This window comes from Zingiber officinale, chromosome 4B, assembly GCF_018446385.1.
Source record: "Zingiber officinale cultivar Zhangliang chromosome 4B, Zo_v1.1, whole genome shotgun sequence".
Classification (NCBI taxonomy): domain Eukaryota; kingdom Viridiplantae; phylum Streptophyta; class Magnoliopsida; order Zingiberales; family Zingiberaceae; genus Zingiber; species Zingiber officinale.
In genome coordinates, this window is record NC_055993.1 from 84,908,636 (window position 1) to 84,934,927 (window position 26,292).

General features: G+C 36.9%; 1 protein-coding gene across 7 annotated transcripts; it reads left to right on the forward strand.

The window, feature by feature from the left end:
- On the forward strand, positions 1 to 15,992 carry LOC121975368 (chromatin modification-related protein EAF1 B-like). Of its 7 annotated transcripts, XM_042526974.1 has the most exons (24): positions 1 to 487; positions 3,425 to 3,618; positions 3,699 to 3,753; positions 3,847 to 3,944; positions 4,053 to 5,478; positions 5,559 to 5,678; positions 5,875 to 6,126; positions 6,382 to 6,534; positions 7,396 to 7,476; positions 7,642 to 7,702; positions 7,782 to 8,368; positions 8,444 to 8,509; positions 8,809 to 8,860; positions 8,951 to 9,144; positions 9,459 to 9,512; positions 9,615 to 9,695; positions 10,123 to 10,260; positions 10,342 to 10,458; positions 10,739 to 10,839; positions 10,958 to 11,176; positions 11,282 to 11,669; positions 12,925 to 14,380; positions 15,700 to 15,860; positions 15,944 to 15,992. In XM_042526974.1, exons 2-22 carry the CDS (start codon positions 3,530 to 3,532, stop codon positions 14,311 to 14,313), a joined length of 5,721 nt encoding a protein of 1,906 aa, XP_042382908.1. In that variant the 5' UTR covers positions 1 to 487; positions 3,425 to 3,529; the 3' UTR covers positions 14,314 to 14,380; positions 15,700 to 15,860; positions 15,944 to 15,992. The 7 variants fall into 7 exon arrangements, with proteins under 7 accessions (XP_042382908.1, XP_042382906.1, XP_042382910.1 ...); XM_042526972.1 differs by having other exon boundaries at positions 15,700 to 15,992; XM_042526976.1 differs by having other exon boundaries at positions 15,708 to 15,992.
- Positions 15,993 to 26,292: the final 10,300 nt, after the last annotated feature.

The following is a 26,292-nucleotide window of genomic DNA, read 5'->3' on the forward strand; positions in this document are numbered from 1 at the left end:
CACCCCTGCGCTCTTACATCTCCTTGTCCAATCTTCCCCTACGCGACCTTCCCCTCCCTCCTTCGCTCTCGACTTCGATCACGAACCCTAATAAGCCTCGATTCCAAGAACCATAACTGTTGTCCCCGTCCCGACAATATCGTCGGATTCTTCCTTTGGTCGAGCGAAATCTTAGCATTCATCTCGGCCTCTTTTGGTGCTTCCTTCCGTTCATCGCCGCGTCGAGCCCTAACCCTAGCCTAGCTTACGACCCGCCTCCTTGGTCCTCAGGCGAGCTCATTCTTCGCCAATTACCTCTTTCTGATGCTTTTAGATTTTACTATTTTAGTTTCGGGCTCTGACCAACGCCAGAGAACGTTGTTTTCTTCCCCCCTCACCATAGGGGGACGACCTTCGCCTGCTACGCTTGTTCGGGACCTCCCTTTTAATTGAATTGTTGTAATCCTTGTGCGAAAGTGACTTCGAGCTCTTGAATTTGCCTGCAAAGGTACTACTTTTCAGTCCTGCCATTTTTTCGTGATGCAAATGACGTTGTCTTGTAGTTATAAGCTCTGAATTGTTCTCTTCAGCATTGATTTAATAGTTGGTTAGTTCCTTGTCGTGTGATTCAATGTTTCTGCTACTAGCTGCATGCCTGTAATCACTTGTTAGGATGAGCTCTCAATGTGCTCTATTTGCTGTCAGCAAATTTACCCAGGAATATCAATGTTGCTTATGTGTCCTTAATCATAAGACATGGGTTTATCTATGCATTCTATTTATGGAGTATTGATTCAAGAGAGGATGCCTAGGGTGGGAATAAGTTCATTGATGCTAACTTGCTTGTTGCTTCTGGAAAATTGTCCAGGTTGTCTTTCTCCATCGTTTCAATTTGTTTCCTGCTATTTATCCATTACCTTATCTTTTTCTTCTTTATTTGATAATAACTGCTTTCAGTGCACAAATCGAGATGATTGTTTATGTAAATACATGCTATTCTTACTTAACAAATGTATGCTATGGACACACTTAGTGGAATTCAGCTAGTTAAACTTCAACATAATTTTGTCCACTATAGTGGAATTGCACAAAGATTAAAGTTTCAAAGAATATAAAAACAACTAAAGACAACCTTAACAAGGAAGGAAATTGAAAGAAGGCTGTCTCTTTACAATAGTGCTTGGAGTCAATTTTTCATTGGATTCAGCCTCTAGAAAACACCCTGAACATGGAAAGTTACTCATTTTGATCTTGGACTAGGGAAGATGAACCTGTCAATCAAGAGTGCCCATAAAGAGTGGGTTCTATTGGTGTCTAGTCCATTGCCTAATTTATAAAAAGCTGGGGTAAGAGAGAAATTTGCATTTCCAAAGACTCCTGATGTTTAGATTATTCTAATATGGGCATGATGCAAGGTGGACCATAAACATCCAATTCATGTAAGAGGTCTTTTTAATCCATCTACAAATAGAATTAAGGTGGCAACATAGCTTCTGATGACAAACCTTATGATTGTTTGGCATGGAGTTGAATTGGATGGATCCCCGTAGCCAATTTGGTTGGCCATAAACATTTGACCAAAACAATTCTTATCCTCAAGGAATGGAGTAGGAGATAGGGGTCCAAATTACCTAATGACCACTTGTTTGCCAGTTCATGCCAAAAAACTGCTGAGAACTGCTTTAGATAGATTCACTGTTATAATTTGCTTTCTAGATGTCTAACCAAGATGCACTTGAGGTTGGATTCCGATCTCCATGTCGAGAAATATCCTCCATGTGCAGATGTGACCTCATTTATGAGATCCAGTTTATGTGACCTCATTTGTTGATAATCAAATTATCATCATAACCAGCCAATAACCAAATATGAGAAGAAGGAATAGTCAACAACAAGAATACTTCCTGTAGGTGATTTTTATCACCTACAGGTTGTATGCTAAGTGATTTTCTATTACTGGTTTGTGTCAACATGTCTTAGTTTTGTAATATGTAAATGTGACCAAAATATTCCCACTGGCTAGGTAGGGAATATTGATTTTTCTTGATTACCTTATTTACCATTGGTTTTGTTTTAAAAATCTGAAGAAGATTTAAAAAACACTATTTTTTTGTGTGTGTGGGGATAAACTGTTAATGGCTGTTTTCACATGGTTTAGTAGTGTAGATCTTCTGAGAAGTTCTGGGAATGTTACCTTCAATTTTTATCTTGGAGCGAAAGCTCATCCTGTAAACTCTGTCTCCCAGTTTGTCTCAATCTCATTTTTTGTCAATGACTTAACTGTTTTATTCAAATATCATTTTTTTTTTCTTTTTGACCAATTGCTGCACTTTACTTTGACAATCTGAGTTGCAATAGCATTATAATTTTGGAACTAAAATAGCAGGTGTCAGAAGGAACAAATAGTAATTTAAAAGTTTGATTTTGGACAAGTATATTTATATTACATTTTAATATTTTATCATCTTCACAATGAGAATATTAGTTCTATAATATATAAAAAAAAAGGGCAGCCTGATGCACAAAGTTCCTGCCATGCGGGGTTCTGGGGAAGGATCCATTGTGCTTTTTGCAAGAGGCTGTTTCCAGGATTCGAACCCGTGACCTTTTGGTCATATGGCAACAATTTTACCGTTGCGCCAAGGCTCCCCTTCAAGACATCTGAAATAAAATTTAGTTCTATAATATATAATTGTATAATTGTTTAAACACCGTTTTCGCAAGACATCTGAAGCAAAATTTTATTGTCCAACAAAGTACATTCTAATTGTTCAAAGTTTTAAATTTATCATCATGTTTGCTTTTTTGAAATTGCTTCTGGAGCTTGGCTGATATAGTAATTTTTGAAGCAGATTCATTGCTCTCCTATTGGGTTATTGCTTATGTTGGAAAGACATGAGTTTGTCTTGAGAACTTAAACTTCACATTCCTTTTATGTTAGATTGATAAGCCAAGGATTGATGTAAAGGTACAACAATCATGATTATGCCCAAATAGCATACTAGAGCTACTTCTTGGTGTGTCCAAATGTTGTAAATTAATAAGAAAAATGCATTGCGCAACATCTCCAGAGGAGGGTTTTAGTTTAAAGAATTCAAATTTTCCATCTACCATGCCTCAGTTAATGCTATTCTTTATGTTCAGGGATGGACCTTGTATCTTTAACTTCTGACTTGCTTTTTTAGGAATGATTCTGATAGACATAGAGTATAGGCACATGTTTAACTTTAACCACACTCTACCTATACAGGAGGTCACAAGTATATGTTAACTATGAAACAAACTCAGAAATTTTAACTGATGCTCAACTTTATATTTTTCTTTTTTTTTTACCTTTTGGATGTGGAAATGGATATGCATATTGTTTGTTCTCTCTCTCTCTCTCTCTCTCTGTTTCTTTTACTTCCATATTTACTATCATTGCTGACTGTATTTTTTTTTTCAGAAGTAGACCAGCAAATGAAATATTGGTTTAATGATGTATTAGCATCAAATGCAAGTATGGGCATAGCCCAGGATATTCTCTTCCAGTAGATTAAAGCACAAGCCCATGGGAGGTGTTGTAGAGTGTGGATTTGGTGTAGACACCAAACTCTCACCAGGTCATGCAGAAATTGAGAGGGCTCAGGCTGAGCTACAGTAGGTTTTCACTGAAAGTTGTTTGGGCTTATTTAGTTTTTAAATGCCTCGGATTAAATTTCTTCATGTGCTAACTACAGGCACGAATCTGAGATTAGGGAAGAGCGAAGAAGGGAGCTTGAATTTCTTGAGAAAGTATTTCCAGATTTATGTTTTAATTCTTATTGAATTGTCATGCTGATCTTTTTTATGTTTTCTTATTTAATTGACTATTTTTGGTTGTTGCAGGGTGGAAATCCCTTGGATTTTAAATTTGGTCATGGAGCTTCTGCCAGTGTACAATCTACTTCATGTACAGACCAACGTGCTGAGCCATATGTTACCAGGTATTGTTCCTCAGTCCATGTGCATAAGACGTGTTTATAGTAATAATCACACAGTTGTTTTATTGAACTATTTTTCCTTTTTTTTTCTCTTCTGGTTTTGCTTGATAGTGAAGCTAAAGGTAGTTTCACATTGGCTGCTTCGCCGCATGGTGATTCAGTTGAAAGCAGTGAGAAACCTGGTGGTTCCATGAGTCGCGAAACTAATATTGGAGACAATTTGTTGCTTTTTAAACGGGAAAACAACAAAGTACATGGAGAGAGATATGCCAAACATAGAGGTAAAAGAGGTAGTGTTGGTCTATTGGAACAATCATCTCAAGTTGGTGTAAATCATAATATGAAAGAAGTAGATGACTCTATTATCTTCCGGCCTGGGGCTAATGGCCAAGCATATGCGCGGCGTAATAGATCGAAAACAACTCGTGATTCTGCCAATTTAAGTTTGACTGATGCTGCTTCTCGACATGGCAACAAAGCTTCTGTTGCATCGTCAAATGCACCTGCATCAAAGGATATAAAAGCTCAGGATAGTTCTTTCTCATCCATTTCAAATGCAAAAGATGATAACCAAAATTGTATTCTAAAGGTTTCGGTGGCAGATGATCGAGCAGATATCCCTTTAGATGTGGAGCAGAATAATAACACGACCAATAACATAATTGTAGATGAAATGCCTGAGGAAGTGAAAGAAGTCAAGATAACTGAAAATATGCAGTTAGATGATTCCTATATTCAACATTCATCTATTCCTGAGAATAAAGATACCTCCTCTCAGTCTGGTGCTTTTATTGTAGAGGATGGTCTTAGACCAGTTGGTTTACTTTCTACCCCATTGGAGTCTAGTGTAAGTAAGAACACATGTGATGTTGGAAAAATCAATGGATTTGGTGCTCATGATGAAACTAAGATCATTTTTGACGAGGATGATACAAGAAATAAGAATTTTGTTGAAGGTCCAACTAGCAAAAACTTACATTCAGATTCTATGGATGGAAATACTATTGCAAATGGTGCTGTTAACAATGAAAGTCCTGATGATGAGCAACCCTTGCTGCTAAGGTCAGCAAATGGTAGATCAGGTGGAGACCAGACAGTCTCTGAACAGTCTCTGCTAGATGCCAGATCTTTAAAAGAAGATAACGAGGCATTCAATTCTGATACCCACATTAATGCTAATAATGCATCTTGCTCAGTTCAACTAAACCTCAGTGACTTGGTTGTTCGGGAGAAAGATAATGATTCTGATAGTAAAACTGAGATTGTAAGTGAAGTCACACCTGTTGCCAACTCAGAACCTGAGAAACTGAATGATGAAATCATATGCGAATCAGCAACGAAAATGGATATTTCTTCAAGTCAACCAAGTTTCACAAAAAGGAAAGATACAGGGTTACTACTTTCCTCAGCGGCTGGGTTTCCAAAGGTCATCCTTGATAACAAAAGTTCCTTGTCTACCACTTGCCTTCAAACTTCCACTTCAGATCAAAAAAAGGCACATGAAGATGCTATATTAAAAGAAGCTCAATTAATAGAGGTATAATCCAGATGTCTATGGTGCATGTCAAATTCATGTGATTATTGAACTAGAAACATCCAACATATTTGATTCCACAGGCAAGGCTTAAAAGGGCTGGAGAACTGCCTACTAGTAGTGTGCATCTTGAGAAGCATCAAAAATGTCATTGGGATTTTGTGCTTAAAGAAATGGCATGGATGGCAAATGATTTCATGCAGGTACATATATGGTGGGATTGCATTGTCATCATTTTGTTATGGATTCAATCCTGTAATCTTATGGTTGATAAATTGGTGATTGCATCTGCATTTATTGAACCTCTTCCTACTCTTTCACTTGTTTTGTTGTGATATTTTAGATAAGTTTGGTGTCTTTATGGTTGGTTTTGATGTTTCTTGAATTAATTGTAAACAGGAACGATTATGGAAAACTACAGCTGCTTCTCAAGTGTCTAGGTTGATTGCTTCTTGTGGTCGAACTATGTTCAAACAGGAAAATTTACTGTGCAAGCAAAGAAGTTCAGCTAGAAGTTTGGCTAGGGCTGTTATGGATTTCTGGCGTACAGCTGAGCTTATTTGTAGTGACAAGACACCTAATGTAAGAGAGTTCAAATCAGATAGTATTAGGCCATCAAATGTCAACGAGTCTGATGTGGAGAAAGGGAAGGTTTGAATTTTAGTACTAGATCCTATTTAACAAACTTTCCTTGTTCTTCAATTCATTTATAGAAATACCATGGTAAATTGGTCGAAATAAAATGCTATCTCAAAGTAAGCTGATTCTGTCTAGCCAAAGTAATATCTTGCGCTGTATGATACTGATTATCCTCTCTGTTAAGCATCATTCTGATGCATGCTTGTTGATGCCTAAAACATTATGGTGTTATTCTTATAGATATATGATGTCTTCTTTTTTTGGCAGGTTCCACATTCTGTCATGCAGTATGCAGCTAGGTTCCTGAAACATAATGGTGAGACATCATGTTGCTCTACCTTGGTCGAAGCACCTACAACACCTGACTGCCCAAATGGTCCAGGCATTTTGATAATACCTCGGGAAGACAAACTTATAGAAGTATGGACTAAAATCTTTCCTATCACATTCAGCATCTTTTCTTTTGGCATTTTGCTGTTTGATCTTAGAAATTGCTTCATATCTATGGCACTGTTTGATTGAGTGGCAGTATTCTTGCAAACATCCTGCCTCAAGTTGTTTCACATGTCATAATGGTTGTAAGATTCATCTTAAAACCATTATACAAAAAAGAAAGATGAATCCTCTATTACCTGGTATCACATTAAAGGTGAGAGTCAAATATAGAAGTTTTGTAGAATAAATCTTATGGTATAGAAACTCGAAGTTGATGTGGAGGTGCATTTAACACTTGTTGGAAAAAGGAAAATAAGTCTTGCAACAATGAGACTCAGAGTTCAGTGAGAATGTAGTTGATGGCTGCTTAGAAGTACTGCTACATTGAAATCTTTTCTTCTTCCTCTCTTTGTATAGTGCCACTTTTTCCTCCTCTTCATCTCTTCGGTTGCATCAATGCTATCGGCTCAGAGTTGATGATGAAGGTGAAGTGTAGAATGACTAGGCTATTGTTGGAAGTTATTGAGGATCAAATGTCTCATTGCCATTTGATTTCAAATTTTAATAAAGTGTGAGACACTCATTTCTAACTTTTTATCAGAGTGACATTTGAAACTCAATTGTTTTGTTATGCGTGATGATCTGCATACTACATTGGATAATATTGTTATATATTTTTTAGGATGTATATACTATCTAGTAGGAACATTCAAACTTATTTTAGATTTTTATTAACACAATCTTACAATTGGCTATTCCAAAATTCTTTGATTCACAATATATAGTTCAATTTGAGAACCTTGCATTTGATTTTTATCTCATACTTCCAATGGTTTGCTTTTGCAGGAAAATATTTTCTATAAAGTTCCTCATGGTGCGATGCAGGCATACAGAGAATCTGTGGAAGTTCAATTGATGCATCACAGAGTAAGTCCTTGTTGCTTTATGTTGGAATCCTCTTAAGTTGCATAGTTCTAACCTAAGTATGCTGTTAGGTTCATCTAACAAGGTCACTAGCAATATTCTTTGGTACTGTTACATCAAATTTCAAAAATACTCAACTAACACAAATGTTTACTTTATCTTTCTTAGAAACTTGCTAATTCTGTGCATCAAGAAGAGTGTGAGGCCTCTCTTTGTAATTCAATTGCAGGTGACCATTTTTTACTTTCAACCGTTGTAATTAAATATTATTGTGCTGAAGCTCATACTGTCATGGTATCTGGATATAGGTGGACACGGAGAGGATGTATATGAAGAAGAGGAAGGTGAAACTGGTACTTATCATCTGCCTGGAAACTTTGAAGGTGGCCTATTATCAAAACTTGCTCACAAGAAAAGAAAGCATATGCAGCAAAAATCCAGTGCCACAAGACACAATGAAGATGGTACATATTTTTCTTATGAACCTTGCTCAGAATACAAATCAGGAAATCAACCTTTTATATTGAATGGAAAAAGAAATTCAAGTACCTTTAATGTGGGTTCATTTCCGACGAAACGTGTGAGGACCGCTAGTAGACAACGATTTGTTAGTCCTTATTCTTCTGGAGCTCTTGGACCATTCCAAATGACTAGTAAAACTGATGCATCTAGTGAAGACACAAGTTCTTTCCTAGATGACCAGAGTTCATTACATGGTGGATCCATGGCCAGGAAAAATTCTGGAGTTGATAATACTGTAGACTTTGATAGGCAGTTGTCATTTGATGGTGAAATTTCATCCAAATCGAAGAAAAAGAAGAAGAAACCAAAGCATTTAGGGTATAAGAATTCACTAAATATCGGTGAGCCTGGTCTTTTGGTTCTTCCTGGAAAGGTAAAACTTTTTCTGTGCTTGACCATTTTATATGTATTTTTGTTAGATAATTGCTCTTACTTATATGTATTATAGCAGGGTCCAATTCGATCATCATATGAACAAAGGTTGCAAACTGATCCTTCAATTCAGCATGAACAGGTATGTTTGGAATATGTTATGCAGTATGCTTTACAATAATGCTGCCTGATGAAAATGGAAGGATCATCACATGAGATCCATATGGATTTTATCTTCTCCAATAATACTCCATTATGGAGCCTCATGTTTTTCCCCACCAAAATTTTAAATTCTTTTGTCTAGATATGTAGTCCATGGGAACTTCAATATTTTCCCTGGTGTTTATACACTGTTACCAAGCCCCTTGATTTCCATCAAGTCATTGCATGGTTATAGTGCATTTTTCACACTAATTATCTATGCTTCATTTTTTATTTCAGAATTCTAAAAGGAGAATGGAATCTCAAAATTTTGATTCAAATGGAAACACAGGTAAGTCTTTTTGATTTCCTTAAATTGAATATTGAAATTTTGGCATGTGAGTTTCCATACTAGATATTTTCTATTTCATGATTGCAATAGGTTTTGGGCAACATGTTGCTAAGAAGCCTAAATTATTGAGGCAAATGATTGAGGCATCTCCCGATGGACTTGTGCCTTTTGCTGGGTCATTGCCTTCACCAGTTGCTTCCCAGATGAGTAATATGTCCAACTCAAATAAGCTTATCAAAGTTATTGCTAGCCGAGATCGTGCAAGAAAAAGTAAAGCACTAAAGGTACAATATTGGCCTTTTTAATCTTTCTGGTGAACTTTGCTTGAAGTATAGTAAATTAGAAGATGAGGGTCACAGTGAGTATTATTACATATATAGCTTTTGGAACTCCATTAGCTATCATTGGCTTCATCAGTGCTTTGCCGAAATTAGTTCCTGTGGCATCTGACTTGTTAATCCAAAGCTATTTCTGGAACAATAAATGTAGAAATCTGCTAGTCATTGTTGGAGATATGCCTTGAAATTATATGGTTATTCATATTTATCTTGACACCTGTGCTTTTTGGTTACTGAAAAATAACTGTTTCATGCTGCAGATGGCTGCTGGACAATCTGGACCTGGAAGTCCATGGTCAAATTTTGAGGATCAGGTTGCTGTTTGTATATTTTTGAATTGTCATTTCTACTAGTAGCATTTCTGCCCTTTTTTTTGTGAACAATATATACAATTTATAAGTTGGTGCTTGTTTCAGGCACTTGTTGTCCTTGTCCATGATATGGGTCCAAATTGGGAGCTAGTCAGTGATGCAATGAACAGTACCCTCCAGTTCAAGGTGAATATTTAATTGAATCCCATCCTCATAATAACTTGCATGGGCCAATAATCTTGCTACTACAGTTATTATTTCTATGCTTATTTGCTGTTATTGCTTTCAGTTTTTCCTAATTAAGAAGCAAAATTTTGTTTGATATTTTGCCCTTGAATCTTTCCATTGTTTTATTTATTGCTTGCATGGTTACCTTTTTATGATATCTATAGATTTTCCCCTACTTCAATGAGTTTTGGCAATCTGTCACTGTGTTAGCTCAAGTTATTTTATGCCCTTCTTGTACATCTAGTATATGTTTGGTTCATTAAGATATATCTCCGTTCTTAACTTTGGTTAATTCATTTTATTCAGTGAAATTTATTTCATTGTGAATATTTAGTCTGCCCACCTTATGCACTGTATTGATGGTACTCATGCTTCTATGTATCAGTGTATATTCCGTAAACCCAAAGAATGCAAAGAACGGCACAAATTTTTGATGGACAAAAGTGCAGGTGATGGAGCTGATTCTGCAGAAGATTCTGGTTCATCACAACCTTATCCATCCACACTGCCTGGCATTCCAAAGGCAAGGCTTCTGGTTGCTTATCCTTTACTATGTTTCTGTTTCTCCCAGCTAGTACATTATTGATTTTTTACAATGTATCAGGGAAGTGCACGACAATTGTTTCAGCGTCTTCAGGGACCAATCGAAGAGGATATATTGAAGACACATTTTGAAAAGATTATTTTGCATCGACAGAAGCTTTCTCCCTGTAGTCGCCAGGTCATTATATTGATCCATCTTGCACATTTTGATTTCTGCATTCGTAACTTTGATATTTGTTGGCTTTTTAAAACTGGTTATGTTCTCAGATATCTATTGTGTTCTCAAGTTATTGCAACTCAGATTGTAAAAGTTGCAATGAGCTGCCATTTAAAGTGTTTTTTTTTTTGGTATTTACAAAATTTGCTAGCAGATCTACCAATTTTGTTTTTTTTTCTGAACAGAACTATTGCCTTCTTTACAAAAGCATTCTATCTAAATATTATGTTTTTGTTTGAAGATTGGTAATCAGGAACCAAGACAAATTACTCAAGCTCATAGTTCTCACGTTGTTGCTCTTTCCCAAGTATGCCCAAACAACTTGAATGGAGGGATCTTAACGTAAGCTAATTTCTTATCTGCCTTTATGTTTGTCATTTTTGCTCAGTTATTATTCATTCGTTTTATCTAGACATTTACTTGCTTAATTATATCCTACACCTCTTTGTTGTTTGTGTAGGCCATTTGATTTTTGTGAATCAATCTCTTCAAGTCCCGATGTCTTTCCACTTGCATATCAGGGGCCTCACACTGGTAGCTTAACAGTCCCAAGCCATCAAGGTCCTGTTTCTCCTGTCCTCCCTACATCAAATGCTAACACAATTTTACAAGGATCTACTGGCCTAGTGCTAAGTAGCAGCTTACCCTTGGCATCTGGGCCGTCTAATCCTTCTTCTAGGTAATGAGAATTGAATTGTTTTGGTGCTTATGGTGAACTCTTTTGAATCTCACGTGCTGCCATCTGTAGCTCTAGTGCTTATAGCATTCATACTTGTTGCTATAGGGAACCCCAGAGGTTTGGTGTGCCAAGACCATCCACAGTTTCTGTTGATGATCCACAAAGAATGCAGCAGTATAGCCAAATGCTTCCAGGAAGGAATCATCAGCAGCCTAATGTGTTATCTGGGACTTTACCAATGGGAGTTGACCGTGGTGTTCGAATGTTACCTGTTCCTGGTGGTATGGGGCTGATGTCTGGGAGAGGAATTCCGATGTCAAGGCCAACATTTCAAGGAATAAATTCCCCTGGCATGCTGAACATGGTTACAAGTGGAAACATGGTTGCAAGTGGTTCACATGGGGTTCAAAACTCAGTCAATGTTCATCCAAGTGTTGTTTCTAGCCAAGGAAACTCAACGATGCGACCACGGGATCCTTTGCAAATGCTACGGGTGAGATTTTCCATTATGGCTTTCACCATTTATCTCAGAAACAGTTTTAGTATAACTTGTGTTTCTACAATGTGTGACATACACTCTTTGAAATAACTCATTTGCCCAAAACAACAATTTTCCAATGTGAGCTGCAATCGCCATGAAAAAATTAATGTCTTTGTGTCAACTTCATAGTTATTCTGTTCATCAATTTAAATTCATATTTATATTGGACACGACTTATTATCCTGAACAGACAAACAGGAAATAATTTGTACACTTGAAAAATAACTACCCAACTTTACAATTACTCTTCATTAATAAAAAAAGGTAGCCCGGTGCACGAAACTCCCGCCAATACAGGATCCTGGAGAAGGATCAGATCACATTGGGTCTATTGTATGCAGCTTTACATTGCATTTTACAAGAGAAATGCAAGAGGTTGTTTCCGCGACTCGAACCCATGACCTCATTCTTCACTAATATGGACATAAAGCATTTTTCTAGTTGATTTGAGTGTGTATCTTCATCAAGTTATTTTCTGTTCCATTATTTCCATTAGTGATCATGGTTATAAAGTTAAGTTTCTATGCTTCAATCATGCATATTATTAAACACCATTGGATTATCACTTGTGTATTTTGCTTTTCTTCGTTTTAACAAAATTAATGGAAATTATCAGGTATATTTTTGCATTGGTTGCCATACAATCGACATGATCTGTGTTCCATTGAAATACATTAAAACTAATGAGAAGACACTTTAGCTCATGTAATTGTAGTGATTTATATTCTAGCTTTCAAATTAGATAATTCTTGTGGAATCTCTAGAAAAGCAAACTGAAACAAGGATTCAAGGAACAGAATGTCCTTGGCATATTGATACTTTCTTTAAACATAAAAGGAATATGGTTAAGAAAACAGGACCCTTTAACTCATTTAAGTAGAGAAATTTAAAATTTAGATGTGAGGTATGCTTGTCATGGGACAATCTATTAACTTGTGAATAAGAGATTACTTGGTTATATGTTAGCCCAAGAATGAGTTAAAATAGTTTACTTAATTGTCATTGTAACTCGATTCATCTTAGAACTTTGAACTTGAATGAATTTCTTACTGTATAATGATTTTAAACGTTCAAAACAGATGACCAAATTTGGCATCTCAATATACAGAGAAATATGTTCAGAAGTATCCTTAACCTTTTTTGTACAGTTTTTTTTTTTGATTGTTGATGGTGATTAGCTTGGCTATCACAATTTATTGTTGTGTAGCCTGGTCAAAATCCAGATGAACACAGACAGATTATGATGCAAGAAATGCAGATGCAAACCTCGCCGACAAATGGGCAGTCTGTATCTCCTTTCAATGGTATTAGTACTTCCTTTCCTAATGCAACAACAGTTCCTGCATCAGCTCAAACATTTCCAGTTCAACAACACCAACAGTCTCATCAAATGTTGCAACAAGGTCACATGCTTGGTAACCCTCACCCTCACATCCAAGGTACCAGTCATTCGAGCCCTCAACAGCAGGCATATGCCATGCGAGCTGCGAAAGAAAGGCAACTACATCAACGGATGATGCCTCAACTGCAACGCCATATCTCTGTACCAAATGCAGTACCACCTGCTCAAACTAATGCACAAGTCCAATCTCAATCACAGTCATCTTCTACTGTGATTCCGGTATCTTCTTCACAAGGTCAACATAAACAACAAAACATATCAAGGAACCCACCATCTGGAATGTCAAATCAGATAAACCAAAGACAAAGGCAACAGGTTCAACAAAATCAGTCAAGGCAACCACAGCAACAAAGGCAATCCTCACAACAGCAGGCCAAACTTATGAAAGGACTAGGCAGAGGAGGCATGTTAATTAATCATAACTTATCAACAGATTCCTCTCAAGTTAGTGGTTTTTCATCAGCCTCTAAGAACCAACTTTCTGATAAAAACATTTTGCAACAAAGCCAAGGCTTTTTTCCTGCTAGCTCAGCTCTGAACTCAACTTCGAACCAAATTGGAAATCAAACAAATATCTACCCTCATTCACTTTCACAATCTACAAAGCAACTATCACCAATTTCTGATACAAGCAATCAAGGTTCAACTCAAAATTCACCCAGCAATAGCATGTTAACGCCTCAGCAAGCTGCTATTCCATCTGTTTCTCTAGTTAAACATAATCAACAACCTCAGCATCGTTATTTGAATCAATCTCAACCTGGCATTCAGAGAACAGCAATTCAGCAAAATCGTCACATCAACTCTGATGATAGGATACAATCATCAACTGATCAGTGTCCAATCGTTCAGGTGGTTACAAGTGCATCAAGTGTTCAGTGTACTGATTCAGCGTCTTCTGTGGTTTCATCTTCAACTCGGTGGAATCCAGAGCCATTATATGATAAGGATGCACCTAATCCAACAGGATATGCGAGCTCCAAACAGGAAACTGTTATGGTCAGTGACACTTTAGTGCCTTCTTCAAGCCAGGGTCTACCACACCAATTATCAGGAGGTATGTCAGTGCATGGTAATACCAATGGGGGACAGCGGCAGCAGCAACAGCAGCTACAGCAGCAACAGTTAAAACATCAACCTCAGCAGCAGCATGAGCAACTGGTTTCTCGTCATTCAGACTTGGGAGCTGGGTGATTGAGTATTTCACTTGGATCATCCATTCCAAGACAGTCCCCAACTCTTGTGTAGCTCTAGTGTACAGGTAAACATTGTAGAAGATATTCAATAGTCATTTTTGTAGATTAAAGTATCTATGAAGTTTAGCCGACCCCACCTAGTGGGATAAAGCTGAGTTGTTGGAAAGTATCCATGAAGTTTGTGCTCATAACATGCAATTTTTTCCTCTTAGACTAGTTCTAACAGATTGGTACCAGAAGATGAATAACATTAAGCCAAATACTATGGGACATCTTGTATATGTTTTTTTTAATAGCCAAAGGACTCAAATAATACACTCCCGTTATGTTGGTTGTGGCTGATATTTTATATAAGGCCATATTGTTTGTTCTCCATGGGGCATTTGAATTTTTCTAGTTAAGAATTTATGCATACTCCAAACCTGACTTCTCGTTGACTCTAATTGATCCAATTATAGAAAGTAATTGGAGAAAGTAATTACAAATATAGCTGCATTTTTTGTTTGGCGAGTGAGAATCCTTTTGTTAAATATTATGGGTTATATGCTAACTCATGATCCAGTGATAAGAATGTTCGCTGTCTATGTTCTTGCTGTTTTCAAATTCTGCTTGTTCATCCGTGTGATTTTTTTTCTTTCTAGTTTCTCATTTGATTTTAGACGCTTCATTATGGTTAGAATTGCCCTCTGGCTTTGTTGTTGCATGTTAGCTGTTGAAGTCACAGCCAACCTGGGTCGACAATTGGGTACGGTTTAATCCATATTTAGGTGTCACTTTTCACTAGAACAGTCGGATTATTGGGTACAGTTTAATCCATATTTGGGTGACACTTTTCACTAGAACAATCAGATTATTTGCAGTATAATGCATACTGTACCTTATTATCCATGACTACATCTAAGCATGATCTATGGTTGTTCAAAGATTGCTAGTGGTTTGCATGGGAACCTGAATGCAGTTGAAATAGGATGTACTTTTACCGGTCCATCCATATTGCTAGGTGCCTACAAATTTTTTAGAATTTGCTTTAGCATATTGTCTGATCAATGCTGTCTAACTAACTTGGAGATTTGTCATGATTGTCTGATGAAGTTTACTTTGGCAGCTTTAAAAGAAAAATATATAGTTAATTTAAGCAGACTAATAAGCATGTTAATTACAAATTAACATAAATAATGACTGAACTAAACTGACTTATCTTAGATGTTGCTGCTCCGTGAATCAATCAAATGACTGGTATTTTTGAAGGTAGGGCATTATAGAGCTTAATGAAATTCATATTTGAAATTATCATGATTTCAGAATGACTAGGAGTTGTGACTTTGTGCTCTTATGTGAAAAAAAATTCCTTATTTGCTTTGCCTATTTTATTTCTATTTTGTAGATTTGCAGGTAGTGAAAGACGAGGAACGCTGCCTATGCTCTTTTATTCTTATTCAGTGTTCAGTTAATCAAGGGACAGGTACAATTTGCTTTCTTTGCCTAGGCTTCAGGCACCAACCTGATGAAAATCCTCTAGCATGCAGGACAGAAATGGCTGTCATTGTAAGCCAAATTTCTTTTGTAGTTACGAGTTGTAATTGGGCATTTAAATTAATTTTGTGCCCGTCACATTCTTGTTCATGTAGCTCAGTTGGTGGACTTGCTTCCTGAATGCAAATGAAAATTTGTATAGAAGTGCCTGTCCATTTTCTGCTGAAATATCTAGTAATTCAAGTTGGTTTTATATAAAAGCTGCCTCTCAATTGTTCAGGACAGAATGTTCACAACATCTGTAATCTTCTATTTTTTTTCATCATTGTTCAGATTTCAACTGTACAGATGTCAAGCCGGGGCAATGATTTACACTGGTGGTTAATTCTGCGCACTTCAGGTACATGCTAGTCATAAATTTCTCTGTTGGGTGTAGGAAGGATTAGCTTGTGCATACAACTCTGGTTTCATTTAATACCCTCATACATTTAATAGTTCTTAAATAACTGAGTAGATTGCACTCATTTGGGAACTACTAAGTCGTTGCTAGATGTGATAGATTGGCGTCAACTGTGAACTGATTGATTCAAATAGCAATTTTCCCTCCTAAAACAAGGAGACTCTATTCTCTCCTACTAATATTATGTTTAAGATTTACAACATTATCATCTTCTACCTCTTTTTCTGACTCGTAATTTCTAGAGTCAACATAAATAATGATTTAACTGAATTCTGCCACTATCTACGCTGTTCTGAAAATGTGGAATCTCCCATCTGTATGCAAAATCTGATTAAATCTATATTTTGTCAGCAACGATTTACACGAATCTTGCATACAATATTCACATCTATCAAGCAAGCATATTTGGATCCAATCACGATGATCTGCAAGTACGTCACTAGTTCAGTTAACTAATTAAATTGTTTCTGTACACGAGAACATTTCACATGCAAACAATCAGAGCTGCAAGTTGCCTCTCTTTTTTTCTTTACCTCATTGCCTCTTATTCTTCAGTAAGTAATTCGCCATGTTGCCGCTCTATCCATTAAAATGGAGAGTACATTCTAGTTCTGTATAGTTGAGTATGAATTTACAACCTATGTGATGTATTTTATTACACGTCTTACTTGTGTAATAATATATGAATACTTTAAATTTTATAAAATGAATATTTACTATCAAGTAATTAAATAACATTATTCAATTCTAGTATGATTTATTTTATAAAAATCTTAATCCGAAATTAAAGTAAAAATTAAGTTATTAATCATATCTCAAGTTATATAGTGAGAATGTCTTATATTATTCGAAGAACTGATGAGATATAAAGATAAATAGATGTAGTTGTGATTTTTTTTAAAGAATCGATGAGATATAGATGAATTGATGTGGTTGTATCGATAGTATTGATATGTAATAGAGTCGAAACAGATTGATTAATGTGTTGTGATATAAAAAGGATAAGAATGAGAAATTTTTAGTAAAAATTAAAGAGAGGAGGAAAGAATGATGAAGAACCGATGAGAATTGAGTTGAGAGAAGAAGCGACATTTGTAATTTGAGAATAATATACCTCTTTTGTAATTTGAGAATGATAAGAAGTTGAAATTATTAATAAAATTTAAAATTATTTCATGTGAAAAGAAAAAATGATGTTAACTTAATTTAATTTTAAATTTTACTAAATCAATAGAGTGTTGGTTTTTTTAAGGAATTGAAAAAAAAAATTCTAATCAGTAAAACTAAACTTCCACAGTAACATATGATTCAACTTGAAAATCGTTGATAAAATCTTTAATTTTTTTTACTATACTAAAATTTCCAATCTAAAATTAGAAATAGAGCTTTAGAAGAATCATATATCCTTTCGTTTTTCAAAATTTAGTTAAACCTTCACAAATTGTATTAAAATTTAAATTTAGCACCCCTTATTGTTCATTTGTTTGCCATTAGAATGACACATTAGTCACTCAAATGATATTAAGTCACTCAAATGATATTAACATTGGCATTTCCGTAGTCTAATAGATTTTCTACTCATTTACATCTCTAATATACAAATCCAAATCTAAATCTGGTTATACCTCTAATTATCCCAAATCCAAACTCTAGACCTGTTTACTCTCCCCTGCCTTGCTCTTTAAATAGTAAGTTTCACCTAATTCAATGGGGAATCTGATACCTGATCTGAACGGAGTATGAAAGAAATTTTTATACTCAATTAAATAATTATATATTCGGGTATAAGTATTTACGAATTCAGGTACGAAGATCAATGTGGTAAAATTCTACTTTTATATATATATATATATATATATATATATTGGGAAAGAAAAAACTTTAGTTTACCTATTTATCCAGTTACCAACTCGTATCTCATCTTCTTTTCCACAAGAAATCCTCACTCGATCGAAGGAGCGCGAGACGAAGAAGAGCAGATGAGTACAAAAATTTAAAATTTTAATAAATATTCATAAATTCATTGAAGTATCTTTTTTTTTTAAAAAAAAATGGTAGATATGAATAAGAGGATGGATAGGGTATGAATGCTCAATCCTTTGATAGATATGGGGATACGGATGAAAGTTAAATATCTAATAGGTATGAGGATATACACGGAGGATATGAAATCCGATTCAAATCCTACCTATTGTCACCTCTAGTTGGAACAAATAGTTTTCCCCGAGATAGGTTATATTATCGGGAGAATGTTAGGGTTTATGTGAAAAATTACATATGTTTTACGATAAAAACACATAGTAGAAGTGAAAATGATTTTCTTAAAAAGATTACATATCCTAAATAAACAAGATTATATATATATATATAAAAGACATAATCATAAATCAAAAAGGTTGCTTAGAAGTTGTACATTTTCGACGATGTCAGATAAAAGAAATCACTTAGCAAGTTTCACAAGACTTGCCTCTATTAGTATTCACGCTGAGATATCTTTAAGATTATTTCACAAGTCACAAGTTGTGTCTTCGTTTGGTACTAGCCAAGTAGAAGAGGCGACACAAGAGAAGAGTGGGGCCGGTGGCACCAACCAAGAGGGACTTGACAGCACTTAAGGAGAATCGGAGGCACAAAGCAGAGGTCGGCAACACTAGGAGGTTGGCCGACCAACTAGTGGGTGGCACAAGGGTGGACAATGGAAGGAGTGGCCAACAATCTTGAACGGTAGCACAAGGATGGGTGGCGACTTTGGTTGGGCAGTGACACAAGCAAGAGGAAAACAAAAACTAAAACCCTTAGCCTCTTGCTCCATGGAGAGGTCTTTTATACCTTTTCATTAAGGCTTGAGGTTCAAGCCCAAGCCCAAGCCGACATCACATGTGTTGTTCCAATTTATCAGCAAGAAGCGTAAACATAAAACCCAAACCCATGTCATATGAGTAGACCCAACTCACCTATAGGAGGCGTGGCCCATTGGTGTTTCTGTCACGACAAATAGTTTCCATATTTTCCCTTCACCTAGTCTAATCAGACTTAATTTCTCTCTTTTTGATAATCTTATTCTCTAAATTATTTTTAGGTCTTTAAGACATACTTGTTGCGCGTGTAATCCAATAGGTTTCAGTTATGTTGGTCGTGTTGGGACACTTTGGAGCTAGGGGGGGGGGGGGGGGGGAATAGCTCATCTCGCTTCATCGATGTTGATTTGTAGCAGAAAATACGACGCAAGCTCCTCCAATGCTAACTCAAAGGATTTACTTGGTATCCATCTTAAAAGAGGTAACTAATCCAAGGATTCACACATGAGAACACTATTCACTAAGAAATACACTCCTTCTTGGAATAATCCGGAGGTAGAGAAACCTCGTGCAACTCAAGAACAAGAAGTAAATGTATAAATACAAATGGAAAACTTTCTTGCTTGATCTCTTGTTGCTTGTAGATGCCTCTTGTAAGCTTGGAAATGCTGCAGCACTTCAACCCTAACCTTGCAAGAATCGGCGATGAAGAATCGTATGAGCTCGGTAAGTTCTTACGGAGAAGAACCCCGCCAACGGTTTTATTCTTTGTGATCTAGGACTCCTAATCGATTGGACTTGCTCCTAATCGATTGCCACGTCAGATCCAGGTGATCCCAACAGTCCAAAGCTCATAACCTGCAAAACGGTCATATCTCAATCGATCGGCTAATCGATTGGGGGCAGTTGGGTTGATCAGCTAATCAATCCAGAAGGTTTTTGTGCTCTCGCAGAAGACTCCAGAATCGATTGACCAATCGATTCCGACTGCCTCACGATATCGTGAGAACACTGGCTCTAATCGATCAACTGATCGATTGGAGTAGCCCAATCTTTTGGGAAGCCTTCTATTCTCACGTGATTTCCTCTCAATCGATCACCTGATCGATTGAGCTTCTCGTGTCAAAAAGCACTGCTCAATCGATCCACTTATCGATTAGGCGCTAGCTCAATCGATCACCTGATTGATTGACCAACCTAAACTTAATTACTTAACTCAAGTCTAGTGTTCCCAATCCCAACATCTGATCAACCGTGACTTGTTGCGACTTTCTCATGCCTAGCATCGGGTCAATCTTGACCTGCTAAGATTTCGTCACCAAGTGTCTGTTTAATCCTTTGACCCACTTGGACTTCTCTCCCCATGTAAAGTGTCTGGTCAATCCTTTGACCCACTTGAACTTTTCTCCCCGTGCCAAGTGTCCGGTCAACCTTGACCCACTTGGACTTACCGTTTCGTACTAAGTGTCTGATCCTCCATGACCCACTTGGACTTTCAAACAGCAGGTGTCCGATCAATCTTGACCCACCTAGATTTCCACATGTCTGGCTTCACTCACCAAGATTTTTTACCACCTGACTTCACTCACTAGGATTTCCCTCTGCATACCTTCACTCACTAGGGCTTTTCACCACCTGGTTTTACTCACCAGGATTTTCCTCTGTCTATGTTCACTCACTAGGATTTTTCACCTGCTTTCACTCACCAGGACTTCTCTCACTGCCTAGTTTCACTCATTAGGACTTTCCAACTGCTTGGTTTCACTTACCAGGACTTCCATCTTCCTAGCTTTACTCATTAAGACTTTTCATCTACCTAGCTTTACTCATTAAGACTTTTTATCTGTCTGACTTCATTCACTAAGACTTTCTCACTACTCAGCTTCACTCACCAAGACTTCCACACCAAGTGTTTGGTCAACACTGACCCACTTGAACTTTCATCTTCTGCCAATCTTCCCGTTGGACTTGCCCTTACCTAACATCTAGTTAGGACTTTCCAATCAAGTATTCGGTCAACCTTAACCTACTTGACTTCTGGACAAACTTTGACCATCAATCTCCATATGGATAATTGCACCAATAATTTTCATATATTGTCAAATATCAAGACTTAAACTTGAGCCAACTCAAGTTTAGTCAATCTTGTCAACCTTGACCTAGAGGAAATTGAACCAACAATCTTTCCTTTTTGATGTTTGACAATACGTTTAAATTTGATTAATCCCATAACCTCAACTTCTTCTTCATGCCAAAGCATGAATGAGAGTTTCCTTCATTCTCCCCCTTTGGGTGATCTCCCTCGTTAGGTAAATGAAGATTTCCTAACTTAAACTCTACATTCTCCTCCTTTAGCACACATAAAAAACTCTCCCCCTGAAAAGTTATCCACGTGTTGTTTACAACCTCACTTATTATTCATAACATCATAATGAAGTTCTCATACCCTTCACTATCTCTAAATGCTCATCCTAGAGCATATTTCCATCATCCAATGCTTATCCTAAAGGATTCACAACAATAAAGGTTTTCCACCTTTCTTTGTTTTCTTGAAAAAAAAAAATATTTGAATTATGTCTTTGATGAGTAGCTCTCCCTTAAAACATGCTCTAATCTTTTGTCATTGCACCAGTAATTACTTGGAATTCCTAAACCTTTAAGAAATATAAAATTTGAAGTTTTGAGGTTCAAAGTTCAACTTTGAAATAAACCTCATCTTAAACTCCAACTTAGTCTTCTTTAACCATTCCATTCTTGTTTTCATCCAGAAAACTACCCTTGAATGTTCATAAAAGAGTTTATTAGGGTTAGAGATGGTTAACACGACTAAACATAGCTTAATGGACTGAAAGCAGACCATTTCAGACAAAAACAACCTCTCAATCGATAAATTGATCGATTGGAGGGTGATGATCGATCAGCTGATCGATTCGTCGAGCTTCTGTTAATGGAGAAACTGCTTCAATCAATTAACCGATCAATTGAAGTTGGGGCCAATCGATCGGTTGATCGATTGAGTTTCTGATTTCCTGAAATCAAATTTCAGTCAAATTTCAAAAATTTCTAAATAATTCTATGATTCTTCAAAAATTATAAAATTTTGCGTAGACATTATTTATGTCATATACTATTATGGAAAAATAGTTTTCTAAGCAAATAATTTCTATTTTCAAAGATGGACACAAAACTTGAAACCATTGAAAACTTTAATGTTTTGCTCTAGTTTGTGTCTAACTATACAATGGTGATTCCTATCAAAAGATAGTCTTCACCAAAGATTTTCAAAAGTATTTTGAAATTATTTCAAAGCATTGGCTAAATGCACATGACTTGTACATTAGCTTTTCCAATGATTAGATAACGCATAATCTATGTGTTTTGGTAAAATTAAAACTAAAAAAGATACACTAAATCAACATTTTGAATTTTGTCCATCCTTCTAACATCTCACTTGTATTTAATATGCACTAAGACACATACAAGTCAATTTATGGTCTTTGTGAGATATAGATATTGATTTTTCCTAATCTGAGGGTTCATGCATATCTATCTAGGTATTTAAATTGTGATCATTCACCTACGATGTTATTTGATCGCTAATGTCATTGTCCTTAATTACAAAGAATTAAAATAATACATGATGATTTATGGAAACATCAAAATAAATAATTTTTAAAAGAAAATATACTATGATGTATCTATGACATGACATGTGATATTTTTCATGATGATATGAATGTAAAATATGATGTCATGACATATGACGGGTAAATAATCATGACAATTTAGTATAAATAATATACCTAAATTATCTATCTAAGTATTCCTAATTAATTTCTAAATTTAAAGAATATGTCTAAGTTTGCCCTTATCTCCCAATAGAATGCCAAAATCTCAACTTAACATTTTTTTTCCTTTATCCTAATTGTGTCAATTTTAATTGAGTCTAGTTTTTTTTAAATTTTTTTTGGTCACATTTTACTCTTCCAAAGAGTAAACCTTTAAACCTACATTTTCAAAGGTTAATCAAAACCTTAAAAATGCCTCCAAGTGTCAACTTCATCAAGGTTGTGTTAACTACCCTTCCATTTAGAGTTGACACTTTCTAAACTCATCTAGGGTGTAGAGAACACACTCTTAGGAATTCAAAATCTATTTGTGCTCCTTGGGTGCTCTAGGTACTCACTAGGGATAACTTCTCTAGTTATCTTCCTAATGACATTCTTAGGCTTCTTAGAAGCCTTGGTCATGCTAGACTCCTCTAGGTCAACTCTAAGGATAACTTCCCTTGTGACCTTCTTAGTGAATTTCCTAGACTTATTAAAAGTCTTAGTCGCATTGGTCTCTTCAAGGTTAACTCTAGGAATGACCTCCCTTGTAACCTTTACTTGGCTCCTAGACCTAGGGTTAGTTCCATAACTATATGGAACTCTATGGTATGATAGCACATTCCGTTGGATCGTGAACATGTGAGTGGGGGCGAGATGAATTATGTGATTTTGAAAACATTCTTTTCTTTTAAAGAATATTGAGTTTGCAGCGGAAATAAAATAAAAGAATAGAAATGAGAAAAAGAAACAACAAGCGCTAATATAAGCATTTTTGTACTTGGTTCGAAGCCTTCGACGACTCCTACTCCAAGGCCTTACTCATTGAGTGCTTTCATTGGACAATCACTATAATTTTGAAAATGAGTTACAAAATTTTGAGTACACGAACTGTAAAATGAAAGATTACCGACAACAAGATAGTATCAATAGAATTCCTTGATCGTAGGTTGTCCAAGGAGTGTTATAACGTCTTAGGATCTTCTTCGGAGTAGCGCACAGGAACAAAAGTCTTAGCAATTGATGATCTTAAGTTGTTGGTCGAAGTCTCCTTTTATAGCCCCGTTTAGGGGCTTGTATTCCCTTCCGATTGCTTGGACTATGCTGATATGGCGAGCTCTCGTCGAAACTTCATCCCCTAAGTTTATCTATGTCCAGGCGCCCGGACCCCCTTCGAGTGCCTGGACAATTGACGTGGGTTCAGCCAGTCGACACACTCCAACTCAACTTCTAGATTAACTTTTCTGGTTTGGGTGCCTGGACCAACTCCGGGCGCTTGGACCGCCTGGGTACTTAGCCAGGGGCTCGTCCCGGAAATGCTAGTCCGAGCACCTACATCCCTTCCAGGCACTCGGACAACCCTTTTTCACCCTTCTCTTTTATGCAAAAAAAAGAGTTAGTTCAGGCAACTATAATATGTTTATCCTGCAAAACAAAGTTAGCACAATAAAGTAGCAGTATTAATTAGATCATATCTCCCCGAGACTAGGATCTAGTCAAGGTCTCAGCTTATGTTTCCCAAATGGACCTAAACTGGACCAACAGTTAATGTTTCCTTAACCGAAAATGTGTCTTCACTGGTTCTCTCTTCCAGTTGCTTACCTCCATTTATTAATTGCAGACTTCAAATCACTTGACCTACCAGGACGTCTTGTCAGATTTCAACCAATCTAGACTTCCTCCTACCAGATCTCAACTGATCTGGACTTCGTGCCAGGTATCAGCCTAGCTAGACTTCCTTTTGCCATATCTCAACCAGTCTGGACTTTGTGCCAGCTATTAACCTAGTTGGATTTCAACCTAGTGTTTCAGCCCTCTAGACCCATCAAGTTCTTCACACTTCGTAAAAAGGTTAGACAAATAATACATCTAACTTTAACTTATTTGTTCCTTCCTTCATATTCGTGGGGCTGACACCAGGGGATTGCTAAGGTAGCAGATCTACCTTTAACTTATTTGTCATACATCAAAACCTGATTATCAGTGCAACCTGTACTAATAATCTCATCTTTTTTATGTAATGATAATCTGGTTAAAGTTAGGAAAAAAACATGCACATAAGCATTAAACATGTAATGCAAAATTTAAGTGAGTTGGATTTTTTCTAACCTGACTCACTATCCTCCCCTTTGGCATACATCAAAAATTAATACAACTCATTAAGCACATATTTCCAATTGTTCATAAAAGTTGAAAACAAAAGTTGCAAATATTTCAACCAAATGTTTAACTAATGTTTGGAAATTTTTGAATAACATAAATAAAGGTTTAGCAAAATGAATAAATTTTGCAAACTGAGGGGCGTTTGGTTTGCGTTTTCTGTTGATACAATCTGACCTGGCTGTTGTTTTGATGTTGACACTGATTTAAGTTTGTATCAGACATTAATCAAACTCAGACTGATTGATGATCAAGGTTGATCATGAGGAGAAGAAAAGTCCAAGTACGGATACTTGGCACGCAAGGTCAGAGAGGGCTCGGTAGCTCGTTCTCTGGACCAGACGAAGTCGGAGAGGGCTCGGCAGCTCGTTCTCCGGACTAGGTCAGAGAGGGCTCGGTAGCTTGTTCTCTGGACCAGACGAAGTCGAAGAGGGCTCGGCAGCTCGTTCTCTGGACTAGGTCAGAGAGGGCTCGGTAGCTCGTTCTCTGGACCGGACGAAGTCGGAGAGGGCTCGGCAGCTCGTTCTCCGGACTAGGTCAGAGAGGGCTCGGTAGCTCGTTCTCTGGACCGGACGAAGTTGGAGAGGGCTCGGCAGCTCGTTCTCTGGACTAGGTCAGAGAGGGCTTGGTAGCTCGTTCTCTGGACCAGAAAGACGTTAGGGTTTAGGGCTGAGAGGCTCTAAAACTAACACAAGGACGTTGGATCGATCTGTTGACCGATCCAGCGATACTCTGGTTGTCTGGATCGGTCGGCAGACCGATCCAGTGATACATTAGTCACCTGATCGGTCTCGTGACCGATCAGTGACAACACAGAAAGTTTCTGTGGGTTATCTGATCGGTCTGTGGACCGATCAGGAACCACACAGAAAGTTTCTGTGGGTTATCTGATCGGTCTACAGACCGATCAGAAAGAAGACGCTGGACTCAAAGCAAGAAGGGGGATCGGTCTGTGGACCGATCCACCCATAGTCTGATCGGTCCACAGACCGATCAGGATGAGTCCTGATCGGTCCAGAAAACTATGGATCGGTCTGGTGATCGATCCACAACTTGTCGTTTGTTTCTGCTGCTTCTCTGATTTTTCTGATTCACTTCTGATTCACCTGATAAAATCATCTGCTGTGAGATTTTTAAGTTACAGGTTGCAGGTATCGTGCAATTGGCTAATTTCAAATAAAGCTCCATCAAAAGAATAAGAACAAGTGCCCTTTATGCTGTATTTCACTGCAAGTGATGCAATTCAGGCTTCAACGATC